This window comes from Gymnoscopelus braueri, assembly GCF_963280865.1.
Source record: "Gymnoscopelus braueri genome assembly, chromosome: 14".
Classification (NCBI taxonomy): Eukaryota; Metazoa; Chordata; class Actinopteri; order Myctophiformes; family Myctophidae; genus Gymnoscopelus; species Gymnoscopelus braueri.
This window is the reverse complement of record NC_137619.1, coordinates 38,645,316-38,665,267: the sequence shown is the minus strand read 5'-3', so window position 1 is coordinate 38,665,267 and position 19,952 is coordinate 38,645,316. Positions and strand designations below refer to the sequence as shown.

At 41.0% G+C, this 19,952-nt stretch overlaps 1 protein-coding gene across 4 annotated transcripts in view; it reads right to left on the bottom strand.

Annotated features, from left to right (window-relative positions):
• The window catches only part of klc1b (kinesin light chain 1b), a 38,418-nt gene that overhangs the window by 13,345 nt on the left and 5,121 nt on the right, over window positions 1–19,952 (bottom strand). For 3 of the 4 annotated variants that reach the window (XM_080448580.1, XM_080448583.1, XM_080448581.1), the window contains exons 2-12: window positions 15,079–15,354; window positions 14,062–14,292; window positions 10,816–10,897; window positions 9,275–9,503; window positions 8,926–9,013; window positions 7,552–7,653; window positions 5,748–5,921; window positions 3,939–4,038; window positions 1,562–1,614; window positions 1,146–1,213; window positions 187–295 (exon numbers count right to left, since the gene is read on the bottom strand). In XM_080448580.1, coding sequence (XP_080304706.1) covers window positions 187–295; window positions 1,146–1,213; window positions 1,562–1,614; window positions 3,939–4,038; window positions 5,748–5,921; window positions 7,552–7,653; window positions 8,926–9,013; window positions 9,275–9,503; window positions 10,816–10,897; window positions 14,062–14,292; window positions 15,079–15,327 — 1,485 coding nt within the window. In that variant the 5' untranslated portion in view covers window positions 15,328–15,354. The remainder of the gene's footprint in view (window positions 1–186; window positions 296–1,145; window positions 1,214–1,561; window positions 1,615–3,938; window positions 4,039–5,747; window positions 5,922–7,551; window positions 7,654–8,925; window positions 9,014–9,274; window positions 9,504–10,815; window positions 10,898–14,061; window positions 14,293–15,078; window positions 15,355–19,952) is intronic. The other variant, XM_080448582.1, reaches the window with a different exon arrangement.

Genomic DNA, 19,952 nt, shown 5'->3' with positions numbered 1-19,952 from the left:
ATTGCGATTAGACGATTATTATGTAATAATTGTGACAGGCCTCGCCTGAACTTGAATTCACGTGAACACAGATCCTGGGTGAGTGTGTGAGTGAGTGTGAGTGTGAGTGTGAGTGTGTGTGTGTGTGTGTGTGTGTGTGTGTGTGTGTGTATGTGTGTGTGCGTCTGTGTATGTGTAAATGCTGACCTGTTTACGAGATCTCATGGCACATTCCTCCAGGGTCTCAGCAGCCTCTAGCTTGCCCTGGCGGCGATACAGGGCACCCAGGTTTCTCAGGGTGGTGTTCACCGTGGGGCTGCACACACACACACACACACACACACACACACACACACACAAACATGCATAGAGACACACACACGCTAGTACCAGTATTTACACCACCAGGTCCGAAATAATCATCCTTTTTCCTTGATAGTAATATCCATGTTCCAATTAAAAACTAACATAGTACTTTTAACCCATTAAGACCTGAAGCGTTTCTACAAATGTCTTCTAAATCCCAACAGTTTTCTGAAAAAAACGTATGTTTCTATATCAGTGGTGCTCAAACATTTTCATGTCAAGAACCCCCAAAATGATAGGTATTTGGCGGCGGACCCCCATCTCAAAATATGTTGTTCCAGGGACCCCCAGAAGCAAAGATTTGAGTTAAAAATGTTTGCTTTAAAACAATACATATTCAAAGGTTTGCACACATTTTCACAATTTTTCAAAAATAGCACCGAGTGCCGCGCTACGAGCTTGTATATCTGCTATTTTTGAATAGCCAAAGTGTAAAATAATGCTTTTTAGCTCAAATCAAAAGGTTACACAGATGCGTTCCAGGTCTTAATGGGTTAAAAGGTGGCATATTAAATGAGGACACTAAGCATTGATGTTTTAATTCACAATTGGATGCTTTAAGTGAAAGACTGCATAGTGATGTTCCCACCAAATCACTTTATTGAAAATCCGTTGATTGTTCCAAAAGGTCATGGAAGATTATCCCTTGGAATTCCAGGTAATAATTGACTTGGGAGCCCAGCACATGCCCTTTACTAGTTTGTGTATTTACTAACAAGTTCAATCACGATCCAACTTGTATAGTCATTTATTTTTTAACAATACAATATAATGCCCAAGCCTTTGGGCTCTTGCCTCACCTGTTGACTTTGCAGGCCTTGTACCAGCCTCCATACTCTCCGTACGGAGTGTTATCTCTGTGCTTGCCCTGGAAGTAAATAAGGCACAGGAGGAAGACAGCGTGAAGGGGAGTGGTAATAGTGAAGGATTTGAAACAGGAACAGCAGCATTTCCGCTGTGTTTACACAGGACTATGATACTGTATGCCTCACAGGGCTTATGTAAATTGCATCCTGCAAACACTTAGTATAATAACTGCAAAAAAACCTGTTAGACCCATTCATTTTAGATGGGAGTTTCGATAGATTCTCAGTGACATTTTCATATAAAATACATAAGTGCAATTTTCAGACATTTTAAATGGGAGTTTCTGTAGATTCTCAATGAAATCACCAGGAATACACAGGATACTCCAAGACTATACCAAAACACTAACCTTGCTCATCTCCTCTCTTTCCTCTGCATGCATCCAGATGGGCTTGTTCTCAGCTGCAGACAGACAAACAGGAGAGGCGTTCGATACAGGGTACAAACTAGTAAGAGGCTCTAACCACGCACCCTTGTGATGTATATAGTGGCGTTGATTCAGAAAGCCACATACAAATCCTATTCAAATATTTTTTAATCACCAGTTAGAAAACGTTAAGTGGACGTGTGAAACTCGCATTCACTGAGCCTCATTAGCCAAATGACTAAGAATGTAGTGATGACATTGATGGGACATGCATATCAGCTACCTGCTATAGTACATGCTAGTTTGTCCATAATTCTCCAGCTGTAAGGTTAATAACAACCCATCTTTCCCCCTCATCTATTTCAACACCTTTAATTAACTTTTTGGCTTTAACCTGGGCTTGCATTAATTGTTACTGCTTATTATTAAAAGCCGAAGATTAAGATGACATGAATTACATGTACAGTAGTGGTCAAAATCTTGCTCCAGAGGCAATTCAGTCCCATACCATTTAAATGTTATGCATTTTGTGTTTTTGTTTTTACAACTTCAGAACAACAGAATCATTGGTGTGAAACAGAATTTATTATAATGCCTTGATTATATACTTCAATACATTTAAGATGCCTTACGTAAGCGTTAAGATAAGGCACTCATCATTACTTGGCACATAGATTTGTCAAACATGCAGTTGGAACCCATGGACATCAAAACACAAAATGTAAACCATATTTAACAGTTTTATTACAGAGAGCCCATATCAGTGACCCATATAGGTTCAATAAAAATACACTAACAATAACATAATAACCACTCATGGAAGGATCATGTGATTGTCATCTGTTGCTAAGCCAACAAGTTGCAACATCAGAAAAAAACAAAAACCACCACCAAGAAAGCACTTGGTCTCACGCTCAAGAGGGAAAACCCTCTTTCCACGGCGTTTCCCCCAGGTGGGTGTGGTTTTACAGGACGCAGCAGTGCACGCTTTGAATCCTGCATGCTTCGGCGAGCTCCATGCCCTGTCTCCGAGTGCCCGTTCATGAGTAGTAGTTTTTGTACAATCTACAATGAATAATGCTTTCAGGTGTTAGGCAGATAGTACTGTACTGTATGTAAAAGAAATGTATTTTGATATGGACCAAACTTCCCTTCCACGTAATGAGTTTCTAAAGCCTGGATAATTGGGCAAACTAGACTATATAATTATTGAAATTGATCAAGAGTCAAGAGTACGGACTGGAAATAGCAGAGCTAGATCGGCTATTTCCAAACCAGGTCCAACTCAGACTATAATGACAAGTTGGGGAGGGGCGGAGTGTTAAATAATCATCTCTGTTTGAAGCTACAACTTGGCGTGAAGTCGGCAGTACATTACATGTTTGGGTTAAGTCAAAGATCAGATTAATAAACAACTTTTCATGTTACGGTTTTGCTAGCTCTCCAATGCTACCAAAATGAGAACGTCCCGCACACTGCACTGTGTGTGATGTAGCACGCAATGGACGGTACCTGGGCGAAACGCTGTGGAAAGAGGGGCTTCCCTCAAAAGAGAGCTGATCACTGAAGCTGTGACTGTGTTGAAACGCTTTAGTTTTGCTCAGCTGAGCATCAGAGCGGTTCGAGTACCTTTCCCTCCATGTGTAGTCAATGTGACACATCAAAAGAAGCAGATAATCTATTCTCTGGAGGCAGCTCATCAAATAGCTGAATTAACCCTCAAGGAAAAGAACACTTTTGCACCTGTACACAAATAAATTGAGTCTTCGTTTCTTCACAGTGCCTCCAGCCTAAATCCTTTAGTCCTCTGAATGGTGGAGACAGGCAATCTGTTCAGAAGGGGCGTCCACTTATCCACGTGAACCCTAGCGTCCCTATTCTGGGCATGTCATAGGCAAATATTTGGCAAAAACAGGCGAACATTCAGTGAAAATCGCTGATCAACAAACTCACAACGAGTTGCAAAGCGATGCATTGTGAGCTTGCAGAGCAGCTATTTTTGGCGAAGAGGGACAAAAATAAGGGGGCCAAGTATAGACCCCTGGGGAACTCCAGTCAACAAAGTATATATGGTTTGAGTGGTTAACCATGTGCCCATCTCTGACCCTGCTCTTTGGTGCAGGACGATGAGTAGATGGAATGCAAGTATAGGCTGGGATACAGCTAACACAATCAAATGGATAACATATCTCCAATGATGAGGATTTGAGGGACATTTTACTGCCAACATTTTGACATTTTTTCTAGTCATGCCTTCATTCCATTCATGAAAACACTTGAAACGCAACGGCAATGTCATCACGATGAACCATGGATATGTGCAGCCATTCAATATGCTCGGTCCATTATGAGTCCTTACCATCAACCGATCCAAACTCTTTCTCGTGGGCACGGGTCAAAATCTCTTTGTACAGAATCTCGGCCTCCTTGTATTTCCCCTGTTTGAGAAAGCAGGATGCCTGTGGAAGGAGAGGATGAAGAAATGAGAGAATGCACTTCATGTTTTTTGTTTTGTTTTTAATAGGCCCAATGAAATGTCCTGTCCTATCCATGAGGACAATGAGCCAATCCTTCAACAATACGACTTCCTGTCCAGTTTATGGCCCATGACAAATGATGTGGTACCACTGTGCCTACCCTTAATGTCTCCTTTGAGTCTCTATCGTTAGTCAGATTAGCATGGAATGGGAGACGGGGGTTTAGAGAGCTTTCAGAGGTATTCTGTCAATAAACATAGTCCTGCTGGCCTTGTACGCAGCAAGCAATGTCATGTAACATGTTTTTCTTCCCACTCCTGCTCACTTCCTTTTGAGGCAATAGCTTAGATCAATTCTGAATATCCTCTATCAATGCCTGTCATGCCAATGTGGGCGTAAGAGAAAGAGACAAACACCTTGAAACATCTTTCTGAGCGCCAAGAGTCTCCTCTGCCTTTCAGGGATTGAACAAAACAGGTCAAATGAAAATGCAGGGATCCATGCTGCAAGCTGAAAAATCCCAAGGTGAAGCTTTTCACGCTGAAATCACTGATAGTGAAAAGACATTTCTGCAGTGACCAAGCTAAGCGGAGAATGTGGAAGAATCCTGCTTTCCATAAATGAATACACACACTGGGTTGGCCTTGGTAAAAATCACAGTTCAACAGAGGTGACGTCTCTGCTCCAAAGTACACCGTCTTACACAACAGCCTGGATTTGTCACACGATGGCCCCGTTACCGTCCCTCTACACCAGTGGTAACCAACCTTTTCAAGCCCAAGAGCACATTTTATTTCCAATTGTAAGCCATGATCTACCACTAAAATATGTTTTTAAAAAAACACTTGCATGATTGCAATTTCTGACATGCTCAATGCATGTGCATACATCCACATAAAGACTAGTAGTTTAAATAAGAATAAAGATGATAGTTATATGATCAATGCCTAAATATTAAGAAAAACGTATTAGAAATATAAATATTAGGACAAAAATGCAAATAAACTTCTTTGTTGAGTTATTTTTAAATAAAACAAAACACAAAGGACATGAAATAAATTGCTTTTACAGATTTCTTCTCTTCAATGCACAATATTTAGTTTCTCAGTTCTCAATTTCTCAGAATGTTCACATTTACAGATATTCTGTTCAAATGTCAAAAATGCATCCATGACCTTATATTTGCACAGATATGGTGACAGATACAATACTCTCAGGATCAGCTTATAATAAGCATACTTGGCAACACTGCCTTGGACGCACTAGTCTAGTCTACACTACACAAATTCTGTGAATTGTCGATGGCTGCCCGTCTGCCACTGGGCCCACCCCGCGATCGACTTAGAAGGCTTTGATGATCTACCAGTAGATCGTAATCGACTGGTTGGTTTCCCCTGCTCTACACTGTGCTACAACACCTGATAAACACATCCATTTAACTCGCTTAGACCGGGAACGCATCAGTGTCATTTTAGATTTTTTTGGCCATTCAAAAATAACAGATAAGCAAGCTCAATTATGCACCGATAGATTCATCTGGTCCCAGGCTAATGAGCTTGTGGATCTGCTATTTTTAAATAGCCAAAGAAATCTAAAATGACAACAGATTTCCCGGTCTTAATGGCTTAAGAGGATAAAAGTGACTCATGGAGGCTGACATGGCAGTGAAAGTAGTGCAGATTATATCTCACCAGGTTGTTCTTGGTTTTGGCCACGTTGGGGTCATCGGGGCCCAGCCTGCACTCGTAGATCTCCAGGGCCCGGCAGTAGTAGTACTCCACCTCCTCGTACTTGCCCTGGTTCTGACACAGCAGAGCCAGGTTGTTCAGCTGCTTGGCCACATCAGGGTGGTCCTTACCGAGGACCTGAGGGGAGAAGCGCAGACACACACACACACACACACAGTTAGACATCTGCAGGGATAAAAAAAGAAAATTACATAATATGACCACAGACATTGTAAATGCCTGTATGAGTCACAGGGCAAATGGCCCCCACAATTTTCAGTCGAAAATGTTTTATACGGCCTAGTAGTTCATGTTCATCTTTTGACATTATTGCCTGCCACTGACGAGATTTCTCGACAGATTTTGCTAAGGCGCAGCCTGCCATTGACGAGTTTGACGAGATTTTGTGTTTTCAGTGGTTTTCCACCAGACGGCGCTGTTCGCTAACCTATGAATGATGCCTTGCCTGTCAGAAAAGGATAGACCCGGAAATGACATAATTTCTTTGTATACAGCTCGTTTACTTCCTGCTTATTCGTTGTGGCTGTATCTCCGTTTCTGTTGCTTTTTGGCAAAAACAAGCCACATTCGACTGGCCACAACTATGCAACAAATTACCGCGACCCCCCCCCCCCCCCCGATTCTACGAGATTTTTCAAATGTTAGTAAAAATCGGATTCGCTGGCAGTGGCTAAGAGTTAAAAAAATAATGCAAGCACACCCTCCAAATGTAACAATAAAACAAAAACGGACCACAACGCGGAAACAGTCACGGTTCATACTGTGTGTACACATCACAGCAGACAGTTGTTTTTGGATTTAGTGAGTATTTCACTTCGCAACCCTGTTTTAGCTTCTCTTGCTTTTACATGCGCCTATCTCCGCCTCCCATCTCCCCATGCTGCCTTCATCAGACAGGAAGTCTGTCTGCTACATGCACTCAAGGCTATGAGAGGAGATTAAAGAAAGCTCCACTGATCAATGGACGGTGTACTGAGGAGGGCTTTGAGGTGCATAGATCCTCTACCATTTATCAAGCTGAGCTCTTTAGTTCATCCACCCACCCCATCTCTCCAATTCCTCGCTTGCCCACTCCCTACTCTTAGCATCCATTTTGCTCTCAATTAAACCCTAGCATTCCCCTCAGACACAGAACATTCCCCGGCAGGAACTTCACAGACAATTTTAAGAACCTAATTCGGTCGGTTCTCTTTTTATAGAAACCCAGTGTAAAAACGGCTCAGTGACATTCCACAAATATAATTAACTTTTTTTCCCTTCTCAACTCAATCTATTTTTTTTACAGATACAGTATATAACCTATTGCGCAGGAAGTAAAACAATTCAAACTAGCATTTTGATTGGTTAAGTGCTGTTGCCCATTGCCCATACATGACCTAGACTTTTGTACAGTTAATGTGCCCACCCACCCACACACACACACACACATCTCAATTTACAAAGACAAAACTATTTCAAGACTACCGCTTCAAAAAGCAATGAGTTTTCTAAAGTATTAGCCTTTGCTATTTTCATATTTTGCTGTCGACATACACATACTGTAGCTATGTTAAGTATGTTATCACAAAGAGATAATTGTTCACCATGTTATCACAATGGCATAACTGTTCCAAGTACTCAGATCTGAGGTCTAGATAAGAGTATGGAAGGACAGCTTTGTTCTCCAGATAGGAACATGGCGGACAGCAGTGAGTTCTAGATAGGAGTAACGTTATAGCTGCAGTGCAGCAGGGACAACATGGCCCACCTTTTCTCTGATCTCCAGGGCCCGCTTGCACAGTGGCTCAGCCTCCTTGTACTTCCCTCTCTTCCCGTAAAGCACGGCCAAGTTGTTCAAAGTAGCAGCGACCTGGACCCAAAAGTATGCATGTTAACAGAAGACAAAGTCAAAGAAATACAAAGAGAAATACAGAAACACAACCGGCTGGGATTGCTACAATCAGTGCTTTCCTTCTTCCATTATCTTCATTCAATTGTACTTCTGGCAGTTTGTCGATCACTTCATTGTTTGTACAATGTTGTCTGATGACAAATCCGAGTCATACGATTACATACTGGCTAATGTAACAGAGGATTCCTCTACATGGTCTTCCTGAATGGAGAAATGGCTAAGGGGCTGGTATAACCCATTCAATTCGGGGACACATCTGTCATTTTAGATTTCTTCGGCTATTCAAAAATAGCAGATATACAAGCTCATAGCACGGCACCGAGTGCCGCCCTATGAGCTTGTAGATCTGCTATTTTCTACTTTTTTGATTGTGAAAATGTGTTCAAATCTTTGAATATATATATATATACATTTTTAACTCAAATATTTGCTTCTGGGGGTCCCTGGGACAAAATATTTTCAGATGGGGGTCCGCAGACAAATACATTTTGGGGGTCCTTCACATGAAAAGGTTTAAGAACCACTGATAAATAGCAACACAAAAATAAATTACGTTTAGGATTTAGAAGACATTTGTAGAATCCCCAGAAGCAATAAGATTTGAGTTACAAATGTTAGATTTCAAAAATATATATATTTATATCACAATTTTTCTAAAATTGCAGATCTACAAACTCATAGCTTAATGGATTAAGGGAGATGGTGGAAGCCTGTGTTGTTGTTTTTTTCCCCATGATTCTGTCTTATGGGATATAAGGATATCAAGAAAGCCCTGAGTGCTGCAGGGACCAGAACTGTGCTTTAATTGCTTCCTTTTGGTTCAACACAGTCATCCACTGGCGCCGCAGCGTACATCTGTTATTGATCGCTTGACAAAAGTCAGGGAAAGATTTCATATCTTAACATCTTAACATACACTCCTATCTGTCACTTGTTTTGGATGGATTTAGCTAGGGGGGATTGCGTAGCTGTGATTGATTACTTCTATGCCTGTAAAGACTGAGGGGGGAAGAGTGGTCAAAAATCCATACTCCAATAAGAGGATGAAATCCATACAGCCAGACTGACAGGGACGGAAGAATAAAGAAGACTTCTCAGTTATTTCTTCCTTATTGACACAGTTTTTGTGCAATTTTGAGCCAAACAGCCTCTGATGCCTAATCTGTTTTCTCTCTCTCAACACAGACTTGTGCTCATACCAAGCGCATGTCTGACGTGGTGGGTACTTACGGCAGGGTGGTCTTTGCCCAGGGTTTTCTCCCGGATGGACAGAGCGTCGTTGAGCAGGTGGGCGGCCTCTTTGTATTTGTTCTGATCCCTGCAAAGATAAAAACATGATAGATTGGGTTATATGATGTCAGCTATATATATGATGGCTATCGATAACTATAACCAGAACCATGCCATAAAAAGGGTGAAGCTTTAGATTAGCTATGGCTGCAGTATGTGCCTGAGAAGGATGCTGAAGCTTCTTTTTATTGACATCTGACATCTGTATGAATGTATTGCAACTGGAGCTGTTGAACGGAACAAATTTCCTTCTGGATTAATTAAGTATATATCCATCTGATGTGCTGACCTGTAAACCAGGGCCAGGATGTTGAGCATGGTGGCCACGTCCGGGTGGTCGTGTCCGGAGGTCTTCTCCAGGTCCTCCAGGGCCTGCTTGCACAGGGGCACCGCCACCTCGTACCGGCCCTGGGAGGCGTACTGGATCACCAGGTTGTGCAGGGTCCTCAGGCGGGCCGGGATCTCGTAGCCCCCTTGTTGGGCGGCCGCCACCGCTGCACTGTTGTGCTGGTGTTGCACTGTGGGGGGGGACGGAGAGAGAGAGGGACCATGAGGCGAGTGAGTGCATGAGGAAGGATGGACACAGGAGCTGCAAAGTCTTCCACCACAACTAGGGCTGTCAACTTTCCTCAGAAATGATATTCGAATATTGGTCTTAAAGATTGGCAGATATTCGAATATATTCGAAAATTGTTATTATTTCTTTGACAGAAACAATACAAAAAACAATGTATCGAGTGCTCGGATCCAATAAAACATATATTTTGTTTTTTTTTATAACTTGATACATTGTTTTTTGTATTGTCCCAGTCAAATAAACATTAAAAAATGTTTTTTTTTATTTTTCATATTCGAATATAAATGTTCATATTCGAATATACATATTTTCCCCATATTCGAGCAATATTCGATATTCAAATATTAATTCACCAGCCCTAATCACAACTCATACAGGCAACAAGTAAATCTGATTATAAAAATAAATTACTTATGGAATCTGCTTTTTGTTTACGGCTAACTGCACACTGTTTAATGTTTTTACATAGTATAACTGTATTTGTAAACCTGAATTTGTAACCATGGTTGTTGAGGTATCATTAAGATGTTAAATGTATGCAATCATTTAGGCTACTGCACCATATAATCGAGATTGATTATTATTTGTTACCGTTTTGGTTGTATTTTAATTGTTTAACTGTTTTTTTGATACCGTCATGTAAAATGTTTTCATGTTATGTAATGTAATGTGGAACCCAGGAAGAGTAAGCTGCTGCTAAGGTAGTAGCCAATAGGGAGCCAAATAAACAAACAAACAAATAAACAGAGGACAAAATAAATAAAAAAAATATGATGCTGAATGATAAATATTTGTATGCATTTTCCTCAATTGGAAACATATGTTCCGCTTAGTTTCAACCTGTCTTCCCCATTTTGAGTCATTATAGGCAAAACCTTTAACCCATTAACTGCCAGAGGTATTTTCATATTTTTTTAGCCAGTGCCAGAGATTTTTCATTGAAAAAACAAAAGTACTCAGGAGCCGAGATACAGAGTTTTAAGTTAACAAGGAAGTGGATAGGAGTCTAGATCTTCGAAAAATCATATCTCCTTGGTCTTTGGGTCAAATTGGGGAAAAAAATATATTAAAAACAATTTAGTTCACGTAGATCTACGCGACTGGCACGTGGCGGCTTTAAATAGGTTCGCGTAGATCTACGTGATTGGCAGTGAATCAGTTAAAGAATATGGAAAATATCAGATTTACAAGCTTGCAACGCATTGCGGCATGTTGTGAGCATTGCCATAGATGGACTGTGCTTGGTTACTTACTGCCTTGGCCGTGCTCCTCCTCGTCGTTGGGGAACAGGTCATCCAGGGAGTCCTTGGGAGTTTCTCCATCCTTCTCCTCCTGCTGATAAAGCACATCACAAATCATACATTAGACCTTCCAACAGACGTCCAGGACCATGGAGGGATCTACATATATTGACCATATTCAGACAGCGGCCATTTCCCCTGGTCAATTAGATATAGTACTTATAGATCATTTTAACTGCTGTGTAAATTGAGCATGTATTAGACACATACTGTATGAGCTTTTGTCAAGATCAAACTCAGGAGTCTATCGTCATTCTTTTTTTTAAAACACGTTGGGTCAAATTACACAAAATGAAATCGCAACTACCTCCAGTATGAGACACACTTTCTATCAAAAAAATCTGTTATTGGGAAATATTTGTTTACACTGTCAACAGCCCGAGGGGGTAATTTATCTAAATGTATTTTTTTGTTCTTTGGTTATAAGACAATTGCGTCTTATCTGTAACTAATCAAATACAAAAATAAATTTAAAAATGACAGATTTTTCCCTGGACAATATATTTGTTAAAGTAAATTTAATACAACATAATTTAAAGACGCTCTCTCTAACCATCTAAGCCATCCTGTTGTTCAACACAAAAATAATGATGATGAAAACCTGTATGCATTAATTAAATACATTATTTTCTTAATTGGGCTGCCTGGTAAAGACCACGATCCCCATAGCTTTTGGCTGGATGTCTTCCTGCTGAGTTAAGCAGTCAAAGCATACGTCTATATATTACAGCCTCTTTCAGTGACTAAAGATAAGGTCAGAGTATCGAGGGGAGTCATCTTCAACACCAGATCAATGATGACCTACCCACAAGGCTCATTCCTGGAACACTATGCCTGCAGGCCATTTCCTCTTCTTGCTACAAACGGCTGTGCTTATCACATACGTTTAGATTTCCACTGGTTAGCTCTGTCTTAGAAACAAATCAGGTAAATTGAGGCTTGCCTTGTGCAATGCTCAGTAGATTGGAAATGCTCCAAGCCGATCAATACTTTAATATAAAAAGGAGTTTGTCTTTGCACTTTTTAATAAACAACCACGTTTTCACCTGCCAGTGTGGAGGGAAAACCCATTCCCATATCGACACGGAAGTTATCTGAAAACACTAAAATCAAATCAATTCAAACAACGCTTTTCTGCGAACAGAGAAAAAAGAAAAATGACCACTAGACCATTTTTTTAAAGAGTCCCATTACAGCAGAGACCTGCAATCTAAGCACTGTACAGAAAAGTGCTCTCAAGCTGAAATTAAATGCCTAAAGACTCACAAGCATTGTTTATTCTATGTCATTCAGAAAACCAGAAGCAAATCTGATCAACTCAAACTCGGTACAACTCAAACCTCCCAAATAATAGATCTAATTATAATAGATAGCGGGCCCCATAGCTGATGGTACATTGAAGAGATGGGTCAATAATGGAATCAGAACTGTGGGGGATCTATACAAAAACGATATATTGTCAAACTTTCAACAATTGTCGTCCAAATTTAACCTGCCCAGACATGACCTATTTAAATATCTCCAAATTAGACATTGGATTCGAGAAAAATCTACAGACTTTCCAAATATCCCAAATAAATCCCCTTTGGAGGATCACATGGCTAGTACACTTGTTACCTCCACCAAAGGTCTAACATCCTCCATTTATAGTATTCTAAACAAAAATCAGCCAATTTATAATGCAATGACTTTTAAACATAAATGGGAGACAGACTTGGGATGCACTTATGATGATGTGGATTGGCAAAACATTTTAGAGAGGTCCCAGAGAGTGTTGATTTCAACAAAACATAGACAGATGCAATTTAACATTTTCCATAGAACTTACTTTACCCCACTCAGATTGCACAAGATGGATGGGAATATTTCCCCTCTGTGCCAAAGATGTAAAGTATCAGAAGGTAATTTGGTTCATATGTTGTGGAGCTGCCCACACCTAGATGATTATTGGAAGTTCATCTTGTCCAGTGTCTCGGAGATCGTGGAATCTGACATTCCACATGACCCAAGAATATGGTTACTGGGGGACGTCAATCCGCTCAATATAAATTTTAATAAAAAATATTTCGTGTCGCTCGCCAGTACAGCCGCGAAGAAAGTCATCCTAGTTAATTGGAAATCCGAAAATTCACCTTCACAGAGACACTGGTTAAATGAACTCTCATCCTATTGCACACCAGAAAAGATATTGTATAATGTAAGAAGAAAACCTGCAATATATCAGAAAATCTGGGGTAATTTCTTTGAAGTTCTTCCATCACTATCTCCTAACAGCTGATTTTTCTATCTCCTCTGGTTTTTATTATTATTTTTTGTTTGCTTTATGATATTTGATACTGTCTGAAAGGTGTTGTGAAAAGAAAAAAAAAGGAAAATAAGAGAATGTTGAGTGTTGAGTAATGTACCATTCTGGGAAAGGGGTGGGGGGAGGGCATGGGAGGACTGTTTTTGTATTTTTGTCTTATTTCTGTTTTGTTTTTGTGTATTGTGTCTTTTCCTTTATTTTTTTTGTATTTTTTATTACGTCTTGTTTACAAAAGAAAAAAAAGAAGAAGAAATGTGATAATGATGTGTACGTTGTACATTGTCAATAAATAAATCATTATAAAAAAAAATAATAGATAGCGGGAACGCATCCGTGTCATTTTAAGATTTCTTTGGCAATTCAAAAATAGCAGATATACAAGCTCATAGCGCGGCACATGAGCTTGTAGATCTGCTATTTTTTAAAAATCGTGAAAATTCACTTTTCACAATTTGAATATATATTTGTAGAATATTTGGTTCCAGGGACAACCAGAAGCAAAGATTTGAGTTACAAATGTTCGCTTTAGAAATAAAAAAATCAAAGATTTGCACAAATAATAAAAAAATAGCAGCTCTACACGCTCATAGCGCGGCACTCAGTGTCGTGCTATGAGCTTGTATATCTGCTATTTTTGAATAGCCAAAGAAATCTAAAAATGACATTCTTTCCTGGTCTGAATGGGTTAATTATTATAATTTATTTATGTGGGTGTTTTTGTTGTCTTGTTTACGTTGCATGTCAATGGCTGTAATGACGACAACATTGTTTACCGTCACTGCGATCAATACAGTACAACGTAGCCCAACCTAACAGACATAATAATATCTCATATCTGATAAGACATATTATTCAGGAGATAAGGGTTGTTTATGGTTCCTGAAAATACTCACAGTGGGCGAGACGTCCTCGTCGTACTTCTTGAGCTGGTTCATGAACTCCAGGTGCTTCTTCTCCTCCTCCAGCTGAGCCACGCTCTGCTCGCTCTTCTGCAGCTTCTGCTGCGTGTTGGCCAGCTCGTCTCGCAGCCACTGGTTCTCCTGGCACAGCCTCCTCACCTGGGCACGCAGCTTCTGCTTCTCGGACTCCACCGCGTTCAGGTGGTTGGACAGTGCCATCATCACCTGGGAGGGGGACAGTCCACTCAGCATATTATTAAGAGAGACCGGCTAATAAGGGACACCGAGAATTAAATACTAGGAGCAATGACGCCGGTGCCAGAGAGGCGAACTGTTTATGAAAGAAGAGACACTTGTGGAAAGAGTTGAGGAAACGGAGTTGACCGAGTGAATCACGATCACCATTCTAGCTCAAGATAGAATGAGGAAATTATGAAGAAACAGCAATATCCTCAGGGCTCTGAACTGAAACTCTCTAAAAACCTCATTTATACTTTGCTGCACAACCCTTTCGACAAGTGTCGCTAGGGCTGTCACAATTATTACATAATAGTCTAATTGCAATTATTTGAGATAGTTGAAATTATTTTTGCATAATCGTCCTAATCGTCATGTTTTCAAATATTTAAAAAAAGCAGAAAAAGCAGATCTACAAGCTTCTTTGTGATGCGTTGTAAGCTTGTAGATCAGCCATTTCTGTTATTTTTACATGTATAACATTTAAATACATATTAAATATGCTAATAATTTCTTTGTACATTTAAGTTATTTGTCATATCTGCCCTGTGATTTTTGATTACGAAGCATAAAAAAAACAGAATTTTTTATTTAATTCATGATTCATGATTCAATGCCAAACACAATTAAATCGTTAATCACAATTATTTTAGTGACAATCAATAGTCAACTTAAATGTGTAATCATGACAGCCCTAGAAATGTACTGAGCACTGAGCTTATAAATTAGCCTCAACACCTCCTTCATAGTGGACTGTAATCACGACCCCCTCACCTGTGCCTCCCCCAGGCCCAACTCGATCATCTCCACTGACTTGCGCAGCAGGTTGGACTTCTCGTGCACCAGGTTGGCCTCCTCATCCTTCTTCAGGCACTTGATGGTCTCCAGCAGGCTGTGGAGGATGGAGTTGTGCTCGTTCTTCAGGGCCTCCAGGCCCTGGATGACCAGCTTGGTGTTGGAGATGATTTCCTCTTGGGAGAGCTTCTCGAGCTTCTCTTCCCGTGGGTAAACCATGGTGGACATTCCTTTTGGACGTAGCTCAGGGAAAACCTGGAAGGATTCAAACAAGAAATTATAAAAAAAAATGTAACTCTGGTTTTTGTTGAGAGTTGGCTAGCCCAGTGGTTCTCAAACTTTTTCATGTCAAGGACACTCAAATTGACACTTCTTAGCCCGCGGACCCCCATTTGAAAAGATATGCCAAGGACCCCACATAAGAGAAGATTTTTACGGCTCTAGCAGTAAAACATTTTAATTTCAAGGACCCCCAGTTAATGGCATTTCTATCTCTGGGACCCCAATTTATGTGGTAAAACCAATGTTAATGTAACTCTGGGAGTGTACAAATGGAACCAAATGGACCCGTTAGGGTCCATTTGGTTCCATTTGCACACTCTCTGAGTTACAGACCCATAAGGGTCAATTTGGTTCCATACTATCTATCATTTAGCTTGGGACCCCCTGGAACTCCCTCAAGGACCCCTGGGGGTCCACGGACCCCACTTTGAGAACCAACGGGCTAGCCCATATGGATTCTGTGGGGAAAGTGTTGAGACTGGGCTGGAGAAACATGCTCTCTCACAAGTCACATGAAAGCAACCTTCTGAAAAAATATATATATATTTTCATGAGCTGCTTCCGAGCGTGCTGCATACATCACGAAAGAACCCAACTGTGTGCGTGCCGAGTTGTGTATTTTGGCGTAGCGGCACATCTACTGTCACAACACCACCACATCTCTTTGGTTACCAACCGTCTTTGTTCAACTGCCAGTCTAAACCCTCATCCCTCTGGCATCAATTTCATCGGATTGCTTAAACCTGAGTTATACTTGGTTGTGTCGCACAGCATGAATGATGGGCTGCGAGATCTGCTATTTTTGGTCCACAACACCCATGCACTGTCAGGACGAGACATTATGCACTGGCCTTTAACTAACTATCCATGACATTGTCCACAGAACAGGTAAAAAGCCGCTATTCAGCAGCATTTAGACTTCAGAGAACTCACACTGTGAGCCCCGTCAAATATACATAGCATGCATTTCCTCTCCCGTTAGGAGGATTAGAGTAGGGCAATTCAATTAAATGAATCCACAAAATGGCATGGTCTGTCACAATAGTGTCTTCACACACGACACTAGTGTGACAAAGGGAATGTGTGTGTTTGCAGCACGCATCGCGTGGAGAATCTGCTGCATGCGTGATGCACAGCTGAGGGCAAAAAGGGACACTGTTGACTTGACGGTGGTACCGGCTTTGGTGTACAACACAAACGTTAGGCCATGGTTGGGAAAGGGGCTTAGAGTGTGACAAGAGAGCACAGATGCTTCATATCTGCAAGGGCCGTTATACCAGTTACAAGGAGTCCTTGTACTGAATGCTTAACACACGGTACAGTCTAGGAGAGGATTACAGGGGAGCGTTAATAACATGGCAGAGCCGTTGGTCAAGTCCCATAAAAATCAGTCATCAGGACAGAAATACAGCATCCGGAAAAAAAAAATCACGAATCCCTTGAGGAAAAAGCATGTGCTGCCTGCGAATCACCTAACACTCTGGACATAGCCTATGACTCATCATTGGGACACGTCATTGTGGATTACATCACTGTCTGAAATGTCTCTGTGGGGCCACAAAATAGCCTCTACCCTTCTACTGGGAAACAGGCAGACAGAAAGAGAGCAAACGCATTCGTCTGGTGCGTTTCATTAAGGGGAAGGGATGAGACACCAGCTGAGAGAACCATCTGCCAAGAGAGGGAAATATACTACACTTGGTGAGCCACTCCCCAGATCACGATGCTCATGCTATCCATCCATTTTCTGTTCTCGTTACATGCAGAGCCATTAGTGAGAAAATGCCTCAAAAAGCTATAGAAATGGAAAACTGTAACATTGACACAACAAAACTAGCAACCAACACTTTCAGAAAGGGGTCACTGGAAGTCAAAAACAAAAGTACATAATCCGTGATAAGCTGCGACCAGCTCTCGGTATGCGCTCAGCATTTAGGAATGACCCAGACCAATAAAGTGGCTCACTGGCCACTTTTTATAGACAACTGAAAATAATTATTTTCCGTACTGTAACGTCCGATGATGATGATATGACTGACTGGTCAGATGTAGCCACACATTATTAAGGCATCAAATCGTTACCGGATTAACTAACTAGCCAACTCAGGCTAGTTATTAACTAAACTGTCGCAAGCAGTCTCCCAAATAAAACAGCCAACATCTGCCTGTGTGTATGTGCTGTATTCCAGGTTAACTTGATACCTGACACAACAATAACAAAGCTTACTGTATAATGGAGGAAACACCCTCAAGGCGTTACTCTTGTTAGCACCAAAACAAAGTGTGCATGTTTCATGGTTATACGAGTAATCCCGGCTCTTCCTCTGATGTTACACACGCTCCACCTTCTAATCCCAGATCTGCTCTGGGCAAAGGGGACTTAAATTTATGATACTTCCCACATGATGGGAATTACACGGATACAGGACAGCCGTCAGCTACAGCGGTCAATTAATGGACAGCTATATCTCAGTCAGGCTGTGGAAATTGCTGAATCTAATCAAGATGACTTAGAGCCTGTGCATTGCTCAGGGCAGGAGGCTTCTGGAGGGGCATGGGAGCACAGTTGATCAATAGGAGTGTCAGGTAACACGACCCTATGGAGCAGATAGGAAGATCCACCATAGGGTATATAATAGGGACGCAGGGTAGGTTGGTGTGTTGCCGATGATTGATGAAACCTCAAATCTCAAAATGTAAGTGATGTTGCCATGTTCCGTTTTTGTCCCTTATGATTCATCAGGAAGAACCAAAACCACCTTTGAGCGTCAAAATTCTTTGTAGCATTGCAAAAAAGCATGATAAAACATGAGACTTCTCTCAAAGAGACACTAAATAGTCGACTTCTCACAGAAACACAAGGCATTTGCATCTACAACAGCAGCTAAATTAAGACACCTCATGGGAGGGCACGCACAGAACGCTGCAAGTCAGTCAACATGATATTGCTGCAGTGCAGGCATCATCTCTGCTTAAACAGCAAGGCAATGCTTACAGTGTCATATAGGAGCACATACATTCTGGCCCACAAAGATGATATTAAGAATCTTTCTTCTGCTATTTAGTACTTTATTGTACTTCCTCTTCCTGAATCCTATACTTCACCTTAGAAGGCAGCAGCATGGCACTTAAATACAAATTTAGCCAAGGGTAACCAAGCTTCTTCAAAGGGCATAGAGCAAAGCCACTATGGCAACCATTGGAGATTTATCATTGAACAAATATAGGTGATATGCCAGCTCTGTGGAAACAAAGGCTCTATCGAAGAGGGAAAAGCATGAGAGAAGGCTTACACTCTTTAGTCTAAGTCTTGCGTGTGTCCTCTGCTACATTTTCCATACCTTCAAAACAAATAATGTGCATAGTCTACACAAATGTTTATTTGTGGCCTGAATGAGCAGACGGTACCTCCCTAGTGAGTCACACTCCAATGAATCACAGTAGTACTAATACCATAATATACTGTAGAATGCTGAATCTTCTGTACATTCAGGACAGAACCAAAAATGTAAACCAATTGGAAGGCATGAAGGCAACCATCAAACTCAAGTGTCTATCTGGTATAAACATTTAATTCCTAAAAATGTGAAATTTCCATGATATGTTTGCACATCAAAATAATGCCCAGCAGAAAATGAACAGCAGGCTTCAATTCATCAGTACCAACAACAACGCATGGCGTAACGCATGACTGCGTCTCACAGTGAAGGTGAAGCCAGTTCAGTTATCAGACCAGAAGATCATGTTTTCAAGAGAGCAAACACAGAATGGCCCATGGGGAAGTCTACTGTCTACATGCAAAACACATTCAAATGTCACAGACAGACATTTCCAGTTCTCTGACCCTTCAGGTAGAACTTATTTCAGCGCTCCAATGAAGCGTCGACAAATCATGTTTGTTTAAACATTTCTACTCCCATTCCCTCTCCCCACGATTCCTGTTCCATTGAGCAACACTTAAGTGGCAACTCAGCAACAATGTAGCTGCCAATGCTTGTTGGTTGTTTTGTATCGCTCATAGTCTGTACATAATTAAAACACAATAATTAACAATAGGCCCATCTAAGAAGAGACCTAAGCCAGGTGGGTTGAGAACTTGGAGTCCTTAGAGCTAGGGACCCGGTTCCCAAGTTATTGAGAGACCCGAAAATCAATAAGGTTTGGGCTAATCAAGACTCTTAGCGGGTTTAGTGGGTCCATGAATTGACGTCATGTGTCGAGAGTCATGTTATTGAATCAAATCACTGAGTTTTTGAAGTTGAAAACAACATCAATAGCAATGCTACTCCACCTCAGCGTTGCACATCAGACAGTATACGCCATAGTATGATGGTGTTATGACTCGTGTCTAAAAAGAACAGATCTACAAGCTAACAACGCAGCAAAATGTGTTATTAGTTTGTAGATCTGATTCAGCGTTGCCTAACAATGACATTAATCATCATTAAATGTGCGACCTCTCGTTATAGTCTTACAGTGACAGTAGAGTACCCATATTTAGCACGATGGAGAGCACAGACATAAACCAAAACCAGTGAGTGAATAATGAAACATAAACAAACCAGTTTCTC